The 18,692-nt window shown below is 38.7% G+C and overlaps 1 protein-coding gene across 5 annotated transcripts in view; it reads right to left on the bottom strand.

Annotated features, from left to right (window-relative positions):
• Positions 1 to 18,692, bottom strand: part of ACSS3 (acyl-CoA synthetase short chain family member 3) — an 84,167-nt gene that overhangs the window by 7,313 nt on the left and 58,162 nt on the right. For all 5 annotated transcript variants that reach the window (XM_082061068.1, XM_082061067.1, XM_082061069.1 and 2 more), the window contains 2 exons: positions 13,520 to 13,615; positions 9,899 to 9,962 (listed from right to left, as the gene is read on the bottom strand). In XM_082061068.1, coding sequence (XP_081917194.1) covers positions 9,899 to 9,962; positions 13,520 to 13,615 — 160 coding nt within the window. The remainder of the gene's footprint in view (positions 1 to 9,898; positions 9,963 to 13,519; positions 13,616 to 18,692) is intronic.

Here is an 18,692-nt window from a genome sequence, read left to right on the forward strand (position 1 = left end):
GCCTGTTGTGATAAGACAAGGAGTAATGGTTTTAAACTAAAGGAGGGGAGATTCAGGCCAGACATAAGGAAGATTTTTTTTTTACAATGCGGGTGGTAAAACACTGGCACAGGTTGCCCAGAGAGGTGGTAGTTGCCCCATCCCTGGAAACATTCAAGGACAGGCTGGATGGGGCTCTGAGCAACCTGATCTAGCTGAAGATGTCCCTGCTCATTGCAGGGGGGTTGGACTAGCTGAGCTTTGAAGGTCCCTTCCAACCCAAACTGTTCTATGGTTCCATGCTTACATGTACAAAAAGAATAATTCTCTCTCTCTCTATATATATATATGTTTTGGGGTTTTTTTTTAAACCTTAATTATAAATAGTACAAGCTGCATTGAAAAGTCTATATCATCTAGTAATAATTCAAATCCATGATTTTTCACATTCCAGGTCTTTCTCATCTTAATTCAGCTCCATTAGCATAATAGAATATACTACTATAAATATTATAACACTACTTTCTCTGATTGTTCGGGCTCAACACCTCCACATTCTCTGAAAATACAGTCAAGGTAAAGCCAGAAATGCCAAGACACTGCCGGGGCAGTCACCAGGCTCCAGGAGCGCAGCTTGGCCTCTGCCCATCTGGAGGGAATTCACTGGCCTATTTTAAGCCTTCCAAGCTTAGTGAGCATCCTTGTGATACACAAACATGACGTATAGAGTATTTGCCTTGAAAAAAATAAATCAGAAAAACAATATATTGATCCTAGTGTTTGTGTATGTAGGAGTTTAAAAGAAAAATCTCTTGTTTAGATTCAAGAAAAAACGCTAGAGAGTGGCAGTTACTATGGTTGCTGCCTGGTTGCTAATAGCATAGGAGTTCGTAACTGCCTCAGTCATTGAAAATTTTGCACTTTAAGTTTATTTAACAGTCTGAAACATCCTTGTGATAGGAAAGAAAAACTCATATTGACAAAGTCCTTAATAATTTCTCCACAGGTCTATTAAGTACTTCACAGTCACTACACAGAAGAATCAATTTTACTGCTGAAATCAGAAAAAAAATATTTTTCTTTCTTTAACTGTAATTGTTTAGAAATCTAAACATACCAGTATGCAGCACATCACCAAAAATATAATCCTCCCACCATTTTGGGTTCTGGTTGTTTGGTTGGTTTGTGGGTTTTGGTTTTGGTTTTAAAAGTGAATTGCAATGATAAGTGCGTCCACAGTGCATATTTCATGAGTCTATGGAATCCATACACCTGAACTACTGGCTACCACAGGTATCTCTATAGTGCAATCTGAAAATGTGCCTCCATGGCTTTCTGTAAAAGATTACTTGCAGTTAGGACTCCATTCCATCTATGAAGTAAAAAACTGAATGCTGTCTTCCATGTGCCCATCTTTCAGGCAAAATAATTCCAGAGTAATGGGCACATACAATTCTTCTGTGATAGTAAAGTTCTTAGCATCATGACTGACTAGAATTTCTAGGTGCTAGGCAAACACAAATAATTAATAAAATTAATAAAGGTAAAATTCAGCTTCCCAGAACATAATTACATGTATTGGAATTTTGCCAGGACATTAGGATTAAAATGCCCAGAGCCAAAAACACCTCCATCCCACTGCTGTCGTGGGGAATGCTGCCATGAATTCCAAAGGGAGCAGAACTGGATAATCATCACATGAAAGGAGCCAAAAGAGAGAAAATCAGATAGTGAGAAAATAACAGCAACCTGAAAGCCAATATCTCTTCCTTTCCTCAGCCCCTCCATAAAAATGGAACATCTTTAGATGTTGGGTTTGGGTCTGGGTTTATGTTTCCCTAGAAAACACAACACACACACCTATAGAAGTTCTATATTTAAAAACTGTTGCATCTTTTCCAAACATTGAGTTGATACTCAAGGCCTTTTGGGGTTATTTTTATCAAGTTGATATATTACCAAAAAATGCCAGCTATACATAAGTGAGCATGACTGACACAGACATGATCCTGCTTTCCTTTCACAAGCAACAGGAGCACAGAAGACCAAGACAGAAGGAGGTAGACTCCTTCATCACCATTTCCGCAATTTACAAAGAGGTTGCTTTGCTTGGTTTCCTTTTGGGAGGTATTTACTTTATTTCTCTAGTTTCTCTCTCATCCTGCACACCAAGCCACAAACCAGCTGGTGTTGAGCCTTTGCATCTGTTATCAGTTTAAACATAAGCCCTCCCTTATGCTATTCTTGCTTGGGTTTTTCATATGGTCCTAACTCTGGCAGCGTCCTCCATCTCATCATTGCTTCTTCCTTCTGGACAGTGAGGAGCTTCAACAGATACAAATTTAAGACAAGCTTGCCAGGTTTTTCTAAAATACAAATGTGTTACCAGCTACACTGGATCAGGCTAACTACACCCAAGTCATCCCCTTTAACTAGCAAAGAATAGGCGCAGATTCAAACCCAGGCAAGGTTCAAGTCAAAAACCTACACTGAGCTGAATCAATGCACCTGAAATTGAGAAAAGTTTACCTTTGGATTTCAAACTTCAAAAAACATGTGTAAGTGTGAATTGTGATCTCAGTCAATTTTTCATCAGTAGAGCAACAGCAGTACAAATGATGCTATTCTCCATTTAGTCCAAACAAATTAAGGTGACAATTGCAGGAATACAGATCCAGGCCCGTTTCTCATTTCAAGGTTGAATACATTTAGAACAGCATCAGGAAAACCAGGTAAACTGTGTAAATTAATGATATAAATTATATGGGTTCAATTTTACAAAGATCCGCTCTGGCTACGTTTTACAAAGATAAGAAGGTAATTTCAGTATAAAGTGGAGAATCTAATACAGATTGGGCGAGCTTGGCAGCTCATCTAGCTTGCAGTAAAACTCTGAACTGCTTTCACAGTAACTGTTGTCTGCTGGAGAATTTTAAACACCAACTATTATTTTTTTTTAAGCATTGTTTTACAGTTCGTTTATTTTTTCATACATTGGTGGCTGACCTTACACAGAACAGCCCACCTTTAGCTTAGCCCAAGAAAATCTGAGTCTGTGTGTCACGTCCTTTCAGGACACCACTCATCACAATGATGTAAGATTCCTTGTTGACAGAACAAAGCAATTATATAGACAGCACTCAAAAGATAATTTACAGAGAAAAGCAGATTTTAGAAAGTACGAATGGAAGTGAAAAACTTTCATGCTACCTTGCTGAGTTTCAGAAAAGACACCCCTTTATTTTATGGCAGACAATGGTACTCACAAGCTGTTCATTACAGCCAGTCAAAGCAAGCACAAACCATTGTTAAATGAGTTCGGGCTTGTGAATGGAGCTCAATCATCTCGACTGGCAGCTATATTATTACTCAGCATTTATGTAGTACTGCACATAAACATCACTCTTAAAATTTTTGATTGCAAGTTCAAAAGTCATCTGGAATGTAGAAGCTTTTTCAGATACAAGGAACAACGATAATGGAAAAAGCGGGGAGAACGCACAACAGAAGAAAGAGCATCTCAAACAGTCACCTCTCTGCACCAAATATTCATTCAATTAGCTGAAAGAGGTCCCACAGGCAGTTGCTTTCAGTGTGGATTTTGCAGAAAAATAAATCTATAGTTTAGTGAGGAAGAGAGAAAGCATCAAAAACTAGCAAAAGTGCTTGGAAAAGGTTAAAAGTAAAGAAAGTTCAAATGCTACTCACATGTACATAGCCAGGAATCTGTTAGAAAACCCACCTTTGGCCAAACTGCTCCTGCATCAAAAGCCCTACTCATTCTCTTATTTGTAAAGGGAAAAGACAAAGCTGACAAAAAACATGTGGGAGGCTGGCAGAGAGAGAAATCTTGCACAGATTCATCATGATCATCTAATGTGACCTCCCATATAACGCAGTTTAAAGGACATAATCTACTAAATCCTGTCTCAAGCCTGTGACTTTTGGTTAAATGACACTGTGTCTTTAAGATAGATATTCAGGTTTGACCTAGAGGTGTCAAAGAAAACCACCATATTCCCAAGAATTTGTTCCAATGGTTTTAACATTGACTGCTAAAATTATGTGTTTTACTTCTCATCTGAGTATATCCAGCTTCAGCTTCCAATCTCTTTATGCTGGATTAAACAGCAGCCTCTCAGAGATGTCTTTGGCCTGTGGGTATTTCCTGACCTTGATAAAGTCATCACTTAACTGATCTTGGATAAACTACATACCACAAGATAACTGTAAGTTTCTTCAAGGCAAGTTTTCCAGCACTCAAGTCACTCTCATTCATATTTTCTCCCAAACTCAGCCAGTTTCTCAACAGCCTTTTGAAACATGGACATAAGAACTGACCATAATGCATTAACGGTTTTACTACCATCATATCCACAGGTAATAAAAATAGCTCCATTCCAATTTCCCTACTGAATAAAAAGGGATCATATTGCCTGCTTAGTTACACTAGCAGCTACATTTCATTCAAAGATCTTGTGTTTTCGGAGGTTTATCCACTGTAACATCAAAAGCTCCTTTGAAAGTGCTGCTTTTTAGAGTACTGTCCTTCATCTTCTAAATCTAGCAAATTTTCACTGTTCCTACGCGTATGACCTTTACTTACAATAACATATTGCAAGTGGTCTATGCAAGATAACACACCTTCTTTACACTGTTCTACAAGCAACAGTTTTCTCCCTCCAGCAATCTTTTTGAGGGCAACCACTCAGACGGGTCTGCAACCGGCCCTCTACTAGGCTGACTTTAGTTTTCTGCTACCTTATGTCATTTTTTAAAATTTCTTTCTATTTTAAAAATCAATAGGAAGCCATTAAACACCACTTGCAAGATGGCAAAGCACATCATTAAAATGACAAAAAATAAAAACAACTCAAGCAATGGAGATACAGTTTAATCCCCTTCAGACACTGTCAATGATCACATATGAGAGAGACATTTCTTAAAGTGTCTAAATACCAAACTGAGTTTCCCACTGCCCTAGACTTTAAATGAGATTTCTCTTTGCTAATCCTCCTTATGAGAACAGACAGATTTGAAAATTCTGATGGCTAATCATGATTACATACACACACATACACATATTTTCAATTGTGTATTAATTACAAGCAGGTCAGCACAATGCAAGCAGAAGTGTGTCACCAAATCAGACTAGTATTGCTAATGGAAATGGAGGTCACTGCTGCTATCATTTTCACTTCAGAGTAAGTCCTTGGTTAATTATCTTTCATATCCAAAGATTCTAGCTCAAAAAAAAAGTAAATTCAGAAACAATTCATACAAGTCCACCCCCATGAGCTGGAGTCATCTTTATTTTCCCTTGCCCTTTCATCATCAACATTGTGACACTGTATTTGATTACTTTATCCTGAAAGACTTGTGAAGTCAAAAAGATTATTGCATTGTCCAGGTAAATTAGCCTGGATGAGAGTTCTTGTGAGCAAAAATCTTTCCAAAGGGCACAGACACAAAAAAAAAAAAACAAACAAAAAACAACACACCAGGTGTCAGTTGGCAGATGAGTAAAGAAAAGAATGTACTTGGGGCAGAAAGATGGAGTAACTACGCTGTTGCAATGATATTTTAAATACTATACTTATTAGCACTGCAGGCCTCAAGCAGCCCCCAAAAATCTTTACCAGGAGGTAGACTGGGATAGAAGTAACCAAAAGCAGCAGCAAATCACTTCTGCACAGCCGGTATTGTAGGCAGTGTGTGGCCACTCTCCTCTCCAAGAAAGAACTGAAGGCTATTTCTCAACTCGTATACACTGCAGATAAAACAAACACGTGCTTTTTTTTCCTCTAAAACGGTAGCTACACCATATTTTGCTACTGAGTGTATGACAAGAGTAATAGTGAAAACTACCCTGACTCCCACATTTCAATCTAGCAGCACAGGGACATGTCCCTAGGGATGAGAAACAAACCCTGCTTTGACAAGGATCATGCCCACTATTCTTGAGGGGTCTTTACTGAAAACTAGCCCTAATAAAAAATGAAAAGTTTTATAGCTAAATAGCTGCTTAGCTGAAAGAAGATAGAAAATGTGATGCCTTAACCTAACAAACACAGATTTTAATGACTAAAAAATGACTAAACACTGCAGCAAATTGTCATTTACCAGAATGAAACCTGGAACAAAATATTAAGGCACTGTGAACCATATATCCTAAAACTAATTTCTGTTAATTTCTGCCCACAGATTCAAATGTTAGAAGTGTTAAAAAAAAACCATAATGGGCCTCCTAAAGCTCATCAATACCTTTGCCTTGTTTTCATTTTTTTGTTTCTTGTTTGTTTGAGTTTGTGTGGTTTTAGGTTTTTTTGTGGGGTGTTTGTTAAGATGCAGAATGAATTTTAAGAGATCCTATTGTTTCAAAATAGTAAGTCAGAAAAAAGACTGGAAGAGAAAGAGGAGTGATATTTAACCTCTCTCAGAATCAGTTTCATGATGACTATTTTAATGACACCATGTAATTTCTTCCCCAATACTCTCCTCTCTATATCAGAGTGGATATTACAATAAATATTGACACGATAAAATAATAGTGTCCCTGTGCCACTACTCTTTCTTGAGTGATCCAATGCAAGAAAACCAACCAACGAACCAATCAACACAAAACAAAAACAAAACAAACAAACAAAAAACCTCAACCAACCAACAAAAAATTCCCCCTTTTCTCCCTATCAATTTCTTTGACTGCAGCAAAAGTCATGCTGGGCAAGATAAAACAAAACAAACAACAACAACCAATCACAGAATCACAGAATCGACTGGGTTGGAAAAGACCTCAGAGATCATCGAGTCCAACCCTTGGTCCAACTCTAGTCCGTTTATTAGATCATGGCACTAAGTGCCATGTCCAATCTCAGTTTAAAAACCTCCAGGGACGGGAGTCCACCACCTCCCTGGGCAGGCCATTCCAATGCCTGACCACTCTCTCTGTAAAGAATTTCTTTCTAATATCCAGCCTAAATTTCCCCTGGCAGAGTTTAAGCCCATGCCCCCTTGTCCTATTGCTAACTGCCTGGGAGAAGAGACCAATCCCCACCTGGCTATAACTTCCCTTCAGGTAGTTATAGAGAGTGATGAGGTCACCTCTAAGCCTCCTCTTCTCTAGACTAAACAACCCCAGCTCCCTCAGCCTCTCCCCATAGGTCTTATGCTCAAGTCCCTTCACCAGTCTTGTTGCTCTTCTCTGGACTCGCTCCAGCACTTCAATGTCTTTCCTGAACTGAGGGGCCCAGAACTGAACACAATACTCCAGGTGTGGCCTCACCAATGCAGAGTACAGGGGAAGGATCACTTCCCTTGTCCTGCTGACCACGTTTTTTTTGATACAGGACAGGATACCATTGGCCTTCTTGGCCACCTGGGCACACTGATGGCTCATGTTGAGCTTCCTGTCAATTAGTACCCCCAGGTCCCTTTCTGCCTGACTGCTCTCCAGCCACTCTGCGCCCAGCCTGTAGTGCTGCAGGGGGTTGTTGTGACCAAAGTGCAGCACCCGACACTTGGCCTTATTGAACTTCATCCCATTGGAATCAGCCCATTTTTCCAGTCTGTCCAGATCCCTCTGCAGAGCCCTCCTGCCTTCCAGCAGGTCGACACTCCCTCCCAACTTGGTGTCATCAGCAAATTTGCTGATGATGGTCTCAATCCCTTCATCTAAATCGTCAATAAAGATGTTAAATAGGACTGGACCCAACACCGACCCCTGGGGAACACCACTAGTGACTGGCCGCCAGCTAGATGCAGCCCCATTCACCAGCACTCTCTGGGCCCGGCCCTCCAGCCAGTTCTTAACCCAGCGTAGAGTACACTTGTCCAAGCCATGGGCTACCAGCTTTTGCAGGAGTATATTATGGGAGACAGTGTCAAAGGCCTTGCTGAAGTCCAGATAGACCACATCCACAGCTTTCCCCTCATCCACCAGGTGAGTTACCTGATCATAAAAGGAGATCAGGTTGGTCAGACAGGACCTGCCTCTCCTAAACCCATGCTGGCTGGGTCTGATCCCTTGTCCATCCTGAAGGTGCTGTGTGATTCCATTCAGGATGATCTGCTCCATAACCCTGCCAGGCACTGAGGTCAGGCTGACAGGCCTGTAGTTGCCAGGGTCAGCTTTGCAGCCCTTTTTGTGGACTGGGGTAACATTGGCCAATTTCCAATCATATGGGACCTCCCCAGTGAGCCAGGACTGTTGGAAGATGATGGAGAGAGGCTTGGCAAGTTCTTCTGCTAGCTCCCTCATCACCCTAGGATGGATCCCATCTGGTCCCATTGACTTGTGAGGATCCAGATGGCTCAGTAAATCACCAACTATTTCCTCCTGGAATACAAGGGCCCTATTTGGGTTCCTATCTCTGTCAGCCACCTCCAGACATGAGTTGTCCTGATACATAAACACTTTGGTAATACATAAACACTTTGGTAATGCCTTAAGATTAATGCCTAAATGTGAGGCCACATTAGGAAAGAAAAATTCTGGCTTTAAGAGTTTGACAGCCCAAGTAGGATCTTCTAATATGGCAACATCCACTCCTGACAGGCACTTAAAGATAAAGATAGTAATGACTCAGAAATGCATGCACACATCTGTCAAGATTACCCCTTAGTAGATCTAATTCAGCTTGTTTGGCAGAGTTGCTAAGGATGGACTTAATTTCACTTCACTTTTGCAAGAAAACGCTGGGCACATGTCCCAAGCTATAATATCTGTGGCACCCTTGCGATCACTGGAGAGAGAGGAGCACATCTGGAAGGTGATATATTCCATTCTAGCTGAATGCCGCTAGGATCAATTTTCTGACAAAACACCTTTCTCCAGGGATGTGGGCATCTACCACCTCTCTGGTTTACCATCTTAATTGTAAAAAATTTCTTTCTCATCTCTAGAGTGCATTTCTTCTGGGACTTGTATTTACGGGCAGATAGGAAGTGTTCAGAACTGAAGTACTTTACATGACTGAAAACAGAGGTGGTTATAGCTAACACATTAATCACAACGTAGGTATCTGTCTTTGAAAAATGCCATTTGCCTAAAAGCCTGTGGAACGTCCAGAGTACAGAGCTGGCGTGGGCTGTGGGGAGCTATCGAGCTTTACAGAAGGAAAGGTTCTGGCAGAAGGTAAGATAAGAAAAATGTAATTGATGTTCACAGTGTTATCTAAAAAGAGGCCTCTCTATCTCAGAAAAGGTGCAAAGAAAGGTGTACTTTCAGAAAGAATATTATAGCTTATGGAACTCATCTGATAGGAGTCTGGTAAATGGTACTAAAATCACCTATATGATTAACAGCAGGGTTTCTTTCTTCCTTTCTTCCTTTCTTTCTTCCTTTCTTCCTTTGCTGGAGTCTTTTCCTGTATGTATTTTGTCTAAGTACTACCACAGCTGAACAGTTTGTTTCAAGCAAAGCACATGCAGAGACATCTTGCTGTTTTTACAGAGATCAGAAAACACACATTCTCCCTCTAGGAATGTGCATTGCTTCAGATTAGGAGATAGTGAAGGAGGAGGTTGCATCACACCAGCAAATCAAAGCCTGTAAATCTGTACTGCTGTACTGTTTCACTAAACCAAAATACAAAGTAGCTAAGAGAATGATTTAGGATCTTACACATACATCACAACAGGAAGGCTTCATCCTGTGCCAAAAGGCTGATAATTAAGAAAATGGTAAACCTTGCTGTAGTCTAAGAAAAAAAAAAAAAACAACAGCAATCCACACTCACAGGATTTCATTTGCAATATTTCAGCATTATGGACATAAACATCTCTGGCAGTTTGGCATCAGTATCAGAGACAGCCATTCTTTCAACCCTCGTTACTTCAATTATTCCTCTATAAAAAAACTTCAGTCAAAAGACAACGCATGTAGGAACCTTCTCATAACTGTAAGATATAGTTTGCTTACCTTACCACAATATTTCCCAAAGTATTTGCCTTCACTGGTTCCTTATTTTCATCCAGAATCATCACTGTAAAAAAAGTAATATAGGAAGAGAACTGTTAAGTAGTGTATTTTTAGATGGAAGGCATTGTCTTCATGAATATCAACTTAATGTCACACTTCAGAATGGAAATACACCAAGCAACAAAAGGAATTAAGTAATTTGGGAGTTCCAAACTGGATAATCTCTTGACTTTATTAACATTCAGCCTTAAGTACAAAAAGTCTCAAATAATTCTTCTTCTTTGGGAGCAGAAATAGCACAATGACCCAAAAGGCAAAAATATAGAACTTGAAAATTAAAAGACACCTTCAAACTGGAAAATGTAAACTTCCAAATAGCAAAGGGCCCTTCAGATACATGACAAATACAAGAAAAAGTGTGCAGGTAACATGAGTAAGAAATAACAACTAAGACTACTGGAGGCTAACTGAGTTAATGAGAGAAATACTATTAGCAGTAAACAGTGTGTCTGGTTTGCAAAGGCTCTCAGGAGAATGAGAAGATCCTCCCCCGCTGACAAGGCTTATTCTAGCACAAAGAGTTAAAGTAACTCGTGAACTACCCAAAGCCACACAGAGGAGTAATTCTAGAGTACAGCGAAGAATCCAGATGTCCCAACAGAAACCTTTTCCCTGGGTGACACTGGCCCATCACCTTCAGCAAAAGCACCATACCCTGGTACTGGGCTTTCTGGGGAACAAAACCTGAAACAGCCTCTCCCGTGAAGTCATCTGGGAAATCTGCTACAACCACCCATTCCATCTAAAAGGTGTGGGCATAAGGAAGGAATGGCAGGTATCGACTTGGCCTGTGATAAATGGAATTAAAGAAAGTGAAATGACTTAACCATGGAAAAACAGGGAAGGAAGGTTTTGACAGACCAGGCTGACATGGATTTAAACACGTGCTTTTTGAAGCCTGCCCAAGCCAAGAGAGCAATGTTCAGCTGGACCTAAATTACTACAAATAATCTTACATTCTGTATTAAAAAGTTCCAGAGGAAATGGGGAAAAGAGGATGACAGACTTCTGACTAAAACCCTGCTAAGACTCTTATGAGTAATATCACATCCTCCTTGTCCAAAGAATGTCAACACTTGTAATTTACTATTTCTGGCTGAAGCCACTCCTTCAAAGAGAATGGTAATTTTTAAGAAACGGAAGAACCTGCTGAAAGCCATGGCTCAGCACATAGACACAAGCAAGTACACAATGCCAGTTTTACAAATCAGTGACTTGGAAGGAGTAACTGGAATAGGAAATCAAAAGGATGAATAGGCACATAGAAGGCACTTCTGAAAAACAGCAAGAAGGGCATAAATAAAACGATTTATAGTCTGCAAACATATTTTTTCTTACGTATTTTTAGAAGGTGTGAGAACGTATTATCATTAGATTTGGAAAATTTAGGCTTAGAACGCACAATGAAAAGGACCCACTCACATGTAGCTTTTAATGCTTTTTTTCCTATTTCTTCCATATTTGCATTATACTAAAGTAAAATCTAATCAGTTTATTATAATGATTTCATCAAGGTAGCAATTCCAGCATTTATTCTCCTCTTTGCAAACAGTGTATTTCAATGTACAAACATTTAGGGAAGGAAGATATTACACTGCTCACTCCTGAATTACTGAAGAACTGACTTAATTCTACAATATATGGGACTGGCTTCAGTTTGAAAAAATGGAATGAAATTATCTGGAAAGGGTTCAAGTAGATCAAAGGGAAAGCTTCATATAATGTCTGACTTAAGGCAACAGAGCTAGAAATTAATATGATATCTTGATTCACTTTTAAATGCAGTTTATGCCACTGCACTTCAATGACATGTCTAAGTACTGCTTTTATTCTTTATATTCTAAAAATCAGCAAAGCAATAAGCTTATTTTAGCAATTCTGTGACAGGGTAGAATTTGGCTGTATTAAAAAAAAAAAAAGTAGTTTTGTAACTAAAAAGTAGGTTTTGTAACTTTCTATTTATAGCGCAGCATAAATACAACAATGTGAATTAATGTAGCAACAGCAGCAAAACAACATCAAAACAGAGGTGGGTGACAGCAAGAGAGTGGCCAGTACAGAACAATTTCAAGATCCACTATTTTATGAATGGCTGCATTACAGGCCACGATTGGCATCAAACCAAAGACTGAAAGGCATAAAGTTCTTTCCTAAATCTTCAGCCAGTTTGAGTGCTTATCTTATGCTTCCCTTTTAAGGCACGCTAAACATATTTCCTTCATTCTGTTTGAATAAATTCTTTACTTATGCTAGGCCAAATATTCAAAAAAAAGTTGTAGGAAATTTTTATATTCTTGCCTCTCATACTTTTTTCTAGTCCTGTCTATCATCTGATAGCACGTGTGATGCAATTACATGCTTTCACTCTTCCCTATTTATTACAATTCTGGACAAACTTCACAGCTTTGTCTTAACATTGTTTTTGAGCTATTGCTTGTCTTCTTGCCATGACTGTAAATACCAAAACCAGAGCTGCTGAAAATATTTATTTTCTTTCATATTCATTTCCACGTGGAAGTATTAGAAGAAAAAACAGCTCAGCTCTTTCTGCCCCACGATGTGAGAACTTTTCCTGAAAATGGTTTGATCTTTAATGTAATTATTTTTCAAACTTCAAGTAATTCCCGAAAACTGTGTCAAAATCAGGGTTCCCAGGTATGAAAATATTTTTGCATTCTTAATTCTGTGGCTCTGCATGCAAATACCTCCAGACAAGGGGTGCTCTTCCTTATAATGTTGGTCCATAGCCTACCATTTCTCCCAGATGGAAATAAAACTGCTCCACAAGCACCGAAAGATAAGGTGCTAAACAACTGGCTCAAATATGAGCCCATATACCATAAAACTGACTTTGATTTTCTTCAAAAAAGTATAAGATTAGTTCAAATGGAAGATTTACATCCTTGCCAAGCTGTTTCCTAGCTCACTATGATGTATTTGTGGAAGACACAGACCTTAGTAAGAATTTTCTTTAAGTGCTTGAGCATACTTCTCATAAAAATTGTAGGGCCAAAATAAAATCCAATCAACCTAATCAATGTGTCCCCGAGACACAATTATTTCATGTAGATCTCCAAAACCAAAATTATTTAGGCTCTGAAAACTGAAAACACAGCTATAACAGAACAAAGTGCAAGTTATAGCAATTACTTGCCTAGTTACCATTCCCTTTTTGCTGACGGTTATTACTAACATTTTTCTTCCTGATTTGCCAATACCAATTTTACAGCTGCTCTTATTTAAAAGAGCACAACTGTAGATAAAGCCTTCAAGCACAGTATTTTTTCGTAACTTTGCTAAATCCAGTGCAGAAGTATGTACCAGCCCTTTCATATAAATAAAGGCAGGAGTAGTTGATCAATTTTCTTGAAGACAACTCTGAATTTTCTTATTTAGACTCACATTCCACAACACAGAAAAAAAAAAACAGAGCTTCCTGTTACCAGAAGGGGGACAGTAAGACTGTAATTTGCTTTCCTTTTGAGATATGAAAATGAAAGAGCGCTTACTCAGGAATGTAAGCAATAAACTTTTCTAGCAGAATGTTTAGCAGAGTCTTACCGTTGTATCCTGGCACTGGTTTTCCTGCCTGTCCAGGTGGAGGTGTTGTAGAGTTTCCCAAACCAATACAAGAAGCAGTAATTGCAGAACCAGATTCTGTTAAGAGAACACAGATATTGTCAGTTAAGATTGTTCTTAGTGTCATGAAGTATTTATTGGCTCCAAGTTTTGCTTCTAGTTCAGCACATCAAAATAATACAGTGAAATACAAATCCCAGACAAACAATGGAAGATTAAGAATTCAGGAGCTTTTATGTTTTGTCTAATTAAAGTTCATTACAGAAATTTGCATTATTCAAAAGGGAACTTTATCCATTCCACATAAGACAGTCAGATTCTGCATTACACCTGTGATCTATTCTGCTGTGGGTATACGCTTACACAACACCAGTAAGAAATCACTTACAGCAAAGCCATTAAATACTATGTAGGGTACTTCAAGGGTTATTTCACAAGCCAATATACTCAGGAAGCATAAATTCCAGAAAAAAAAAAAAAAAAGTAAAAAAAAAAATCAGTCCATTCTTGGTTGATTATCTTTTCCCTGTAAAGCAATATCAAAGTGTCTGTTGTTCTACTTTGGAGACACACGTTCAGAGGTTTGGAAGATGAATATATGCCAAATCTCTGTGAAAATATTGGTCAGAAAAATCAGAGAAGAGATGAATTGGGAAATGAAAGATCTTCCTTGAATTGGGAATTGTGGGAATTGACAGATATTTCTAATCAAGACCTCTCAATCAAAAAAACCTGAGGGGAGAGGAAGAATCTGAAATTTCTGAAGATTATTTGGATTTGCCTGACTCTGTAATATGCTGCTAATAAAAACAACATAAACTAGAAAGGAAACTTCATCATAGTAATTTATCTGTATTTGTGCCTGCTTTTTGAACCACAGTGAATAAGACAATGAATTTCCAATTATCGTAACCAAGAATCACAAGTTCTAAAACTTTGTGAATAGGTGTTTATAATTGCTGCTATTTCTTCTATTGTCTTCTCAACTACCAGTGGATATATCATTGTCATATTTACCCAGTGCTCTGATCTCCAAGTGGTATATTAAGTTCCCATGTGTCAGTAAGACTTTTAATATACATGGAAAAAAAATGTGCTTTTTTTGGTGCTTGGACCAGATATTAATTCAGAGATGGAATCCCAAAAGCATTTGCTCTTTGTGTTAGGTTAACAGTTTCTGAATACTAAAGATTCCCTTACAATGTAGAAGCACAAAGGAGAGCCGTCAAAGGATAACATGAATCTTTGTGATGTACATTTCTTGGGAAATCAATGCATATCTGCCAAACGGGATGCTGGATTGAAATATCAGTTTCACAAACCTATTGGGAAAAAGGAACTCCTTTCCAGGACAGCACGTCTTATGACAGAAAAAAAAAAGTGGTTTGATTTGGAAGTGGAATTCCTTTCAAAATCCTGCTGAAAATAAATCAGCAGTGTTCAGAAGAATACAGAAAAATAAGTACTGATGATAAATTTTCTTTACCAATTATGTGTAATACAAGTACTGTGTGGCCCTTTAATATATGTCCAATAGATAAAGTTCATCAAGAATCTTTGGTTTCAATTAAGGTTGGTTTCTTTACAATTCAAGTTAGGACCTATATGCAAGTAGCAAGACCCAGGTCTGAAAATTAAAACAGCAACAGTTTGAAGAAAGACAACGCTTGTCAAATGGACGTTGTACAGAGTGCTTCAAAAGGATGGGCCCAGTTGGAATCACTATATCTTTGTAATTGAGTCCATCCTTTTAGAAACACTCTGTATTCCACCTACTCCTTACATCAGGTTTCTGAATGTACAGACGGGCATCCCTTACCTGACACTCACTTGTTTATAGTTGCAGATTCTCTGAGATTAATGCACAGCATCTAGACAGATTCCCAACGCTGAAGTTTTTAGGAACTTGCATATTTTTAACATAATGAACAGAACAGTAGATCTGTGTTCCAGTCAGTCCCTCCGGCAAACACTTAGGCACTAACCTTCCACTGATTGCGCTAGCAAGTTAACTCACCCTCCGGCTGTGGTGGAAGGGTTTTCAGGGACAACTGGATCATAAAAACAATTTCCTTTATGCATAACACCTTATAATGTGACAATGAAATAGCTATTTGGAAGAGCAATGTTTCACACTGGAAGAGCGATGTTGCGCAACTAGTCTGGTAACTACATTCAACATCTGCTCTAAGTTATAATAGGATGAATATAGATACCTCTGAGAATAATGAAAAGCACTTCACTGAGACTTGGAAGAGAGAGTTAGTGAGAGATCATATTAAAATCATAGCTGTTAAAGTGTCCCAAGTCCCTCTTTAGGTTTTCACTCTCATGGAGAGGGCTGATGTAAAGAAATAGCCCCTGAAATTCAAAGATGTGACCTTCTTTGTTTTGTCCCACTCTATATCTGTGTGAAAGATATTATTTTAAAGATATTTCAGTATTACTGAGCTACACTGGACACTTGATGAATAGGCTGACATAGGCATTTTTGTTAGATTTGTGCCTCTGAAAGAAATTCTTATGCCAGAGAAGGTGCTATTGACACAGAATCAAAATGCGCAGTCTCTTACAAGCAGCCAGGAGAGCCTGTACATCAGACTTCAGTCATCAGAAAGCTTCCAACTGCCCGTGTGCCTGACTTGCAGAAGCTGCACTCTGCCAAATGATGCAGAGCAACAGATAGCAAGTCCTGTGCTCAAAATTGTCTTGCTTATTCACAGTCAACAGTCAAGTTCAATCAAAATAAACAGATCTGAAATAAGTCAAGACTTTAAAGATTAAAAACGCCCTGTAACACTTACATTCCTGATAGATTATAATTTCTAGACCATGTCTCATGTTCTTCAACATAATAGACTGTCACAATGCTGAAATACTGTGTTTTCTGGTAGGAGGTACTTATGGAAAATACACTGTATTCTGACAGGACTATTTGAGTTTGGGCTGCACTAAGTGAGTAATGTAAGGCTGCCTGCCTTGAATTTCCTAGGATGCAATGGATAGACACTAGAAGCATGAAAAAGAGGTGGGAAGTTGTTATGTAGCAGGAGAAAAAAAAGAAGAAAAAGGAGCAACCGTCATACATTAACAAATTAATGAATGCAATAAATACATGAAATTCTCACTGTAGCAGTGCTGTTTTGAGCCATTCTCTTGGCAAAGCTGTCACTTTGGTTGAGAGCAATTAAAGGAATTATTACAGCAGAAGAGAGCACTGATAAAAATGAGAGGAGGGTCTATGGAAGGTAAAAAGCTTAGGCAGCAACTGGTAACAAATCCATCCACATAGCAAGAATGCAGCTCTGAAGAAACTAAGAAATTCCTTTCACATGGTCACTCCACACACTGGTCATTGTAATTATGCCCAAAAGGGTGGAATGAAGAACCCACTGAAGCTACATCAATATGCTTTCTAGTACAGCAACAACTACTGGGCATCCAGGAACAGAAAACCACAGTACTAGGTGAATTACAGCACTCAAAATCTGCATCAGAGCCTACCATACTGCTTCCTTATAATAAAACCAAATCTAACACACCATGTAAATAATATGTACTGGGAGGGTCTTGAATATTAAGGGACCAGGTCATCAAGTATTCACATAGACTTCATTTCCTTCATCCTTTGGCATATGACTGTGCACAGCAAAGAACGTTTCCTAGTCAGTTCATCATCACTGAAACCCAAGCAAGTTTCTAAGTCTCTCACTGCACTAGCAGTAGGTGGCCTCACTCATAACTTGTGATTGAACACTGCTAACCCTGACAAATTCTGGCTAGATAGCCATGCTGCAGGCTGGTAGATCAAGCACTGCTTTAGTCTTATGCTTACTGGTCTTGTAAGATAATTTGAGATAGTCGTTTTAGCCTCTGCACAGTACAGCTCAGCCATGCCCTCTGCAAGGACTCAAAAATACCCACTGTATAATTTTGCCATGAACTTTTCATCTATTCTCTGGAAGAGATCTGTACTCTCTGCAGAGCTCCAGGTTGGTGCATGACATGATACAGTATTAATGTGTAGAATGACCAAGTACACCTGGCTAGTGCTGAGTATTTAACTACAAGCAGTCTGATGCTAAATTTCCACCAACACTAAAGGCGATGACACCTGGCTACTATTACCGCAGAGCACTAAAGGGCACACAGGAGAAGAGGTCGGATAATCCCAATACAAAGTGATGTGTGATGCTGGGCTGTCAGCTGGCAGACTGCCACAAAAGTCCACAGCTGCACCCACATTGTTAGTATATGTTGATATGCCACGATTTTTGCCACCTCCTAAAAGTAAAGACTAGTGAAAATTACTTTTCAGTTCTGTGATCATTATATCATGAAATTCCCCATCCATTTTACTCATTTCCCCTTCATTTTCCTTAAGCCTGTTATCAAATGAAGTACAATTTAATGACAGAGCTTATATTTACTGAAATTCTCATTTTCTAATATATTTAGCAGTACTGCAGTAACTCGTAACAGAGAAGCGAGAGGAGCTGCAAGGAGACAACAACAATTGAAGAATTTGGAGAACTGTAAATTCTTAAGGATTCCCTGATTCGGTTTTACCAACTGTCAGAAAGCAAGTATAAAATTAAATCCAATTCACACATTATGCAAAATTAGGTTAGATTAAAAACAATCTGTCATCCTAAACTCTAAAAGGCTTTGCTGGCTGGTAGTGAAACTTCAAAAACTCTTTCATGCATCATTTGGTATTTCATTTCACCCCTTATTTCTGAGGAGTATGACAGATGCAGCAGAAAAACTCTTGAACAGTGATGGTAATTATCATTTATTTTTCCTCCACCTGACTTCATTCTTAACTTATTCCTCTTGTGAATTAAGCACATGCAGCATCAAAACAATAAATAGCAGGTGCACACAAAATGCCAAAATATGGTAAGCAAGCAGCAGGGTTCTATCTTAGCAAAACCCACAAGAAGTATCAAATTTTAAGTGAGGTATGCAAGCTGAGTGATTTGCAATCAAGATTTTAATACTTGTTTTAGATGGAGTTTTTCAGCTCCTTACAAACTTAAGTAAAGCGAGGGTAAAAAACATGCAGTAAACCAACTAGAAAGAATTTCAGTTAAGACTTTCTTGCTCAAACTTTATTTAGAGAGACTATCACATTTGAAGCATGACCTTGTCC

Source organism: Streptopelia decaocto (assembly GCF_964273445.1).
Source record: "Streptopelia decaocto genome assembly, chromosome: 1".
NCBI classification, from domain to species: Eukaryota; Metazoa; Chordata; class Aves; order Columbiformes; family Columbidae; genus Streptopelia; species Streptopelia decaocto.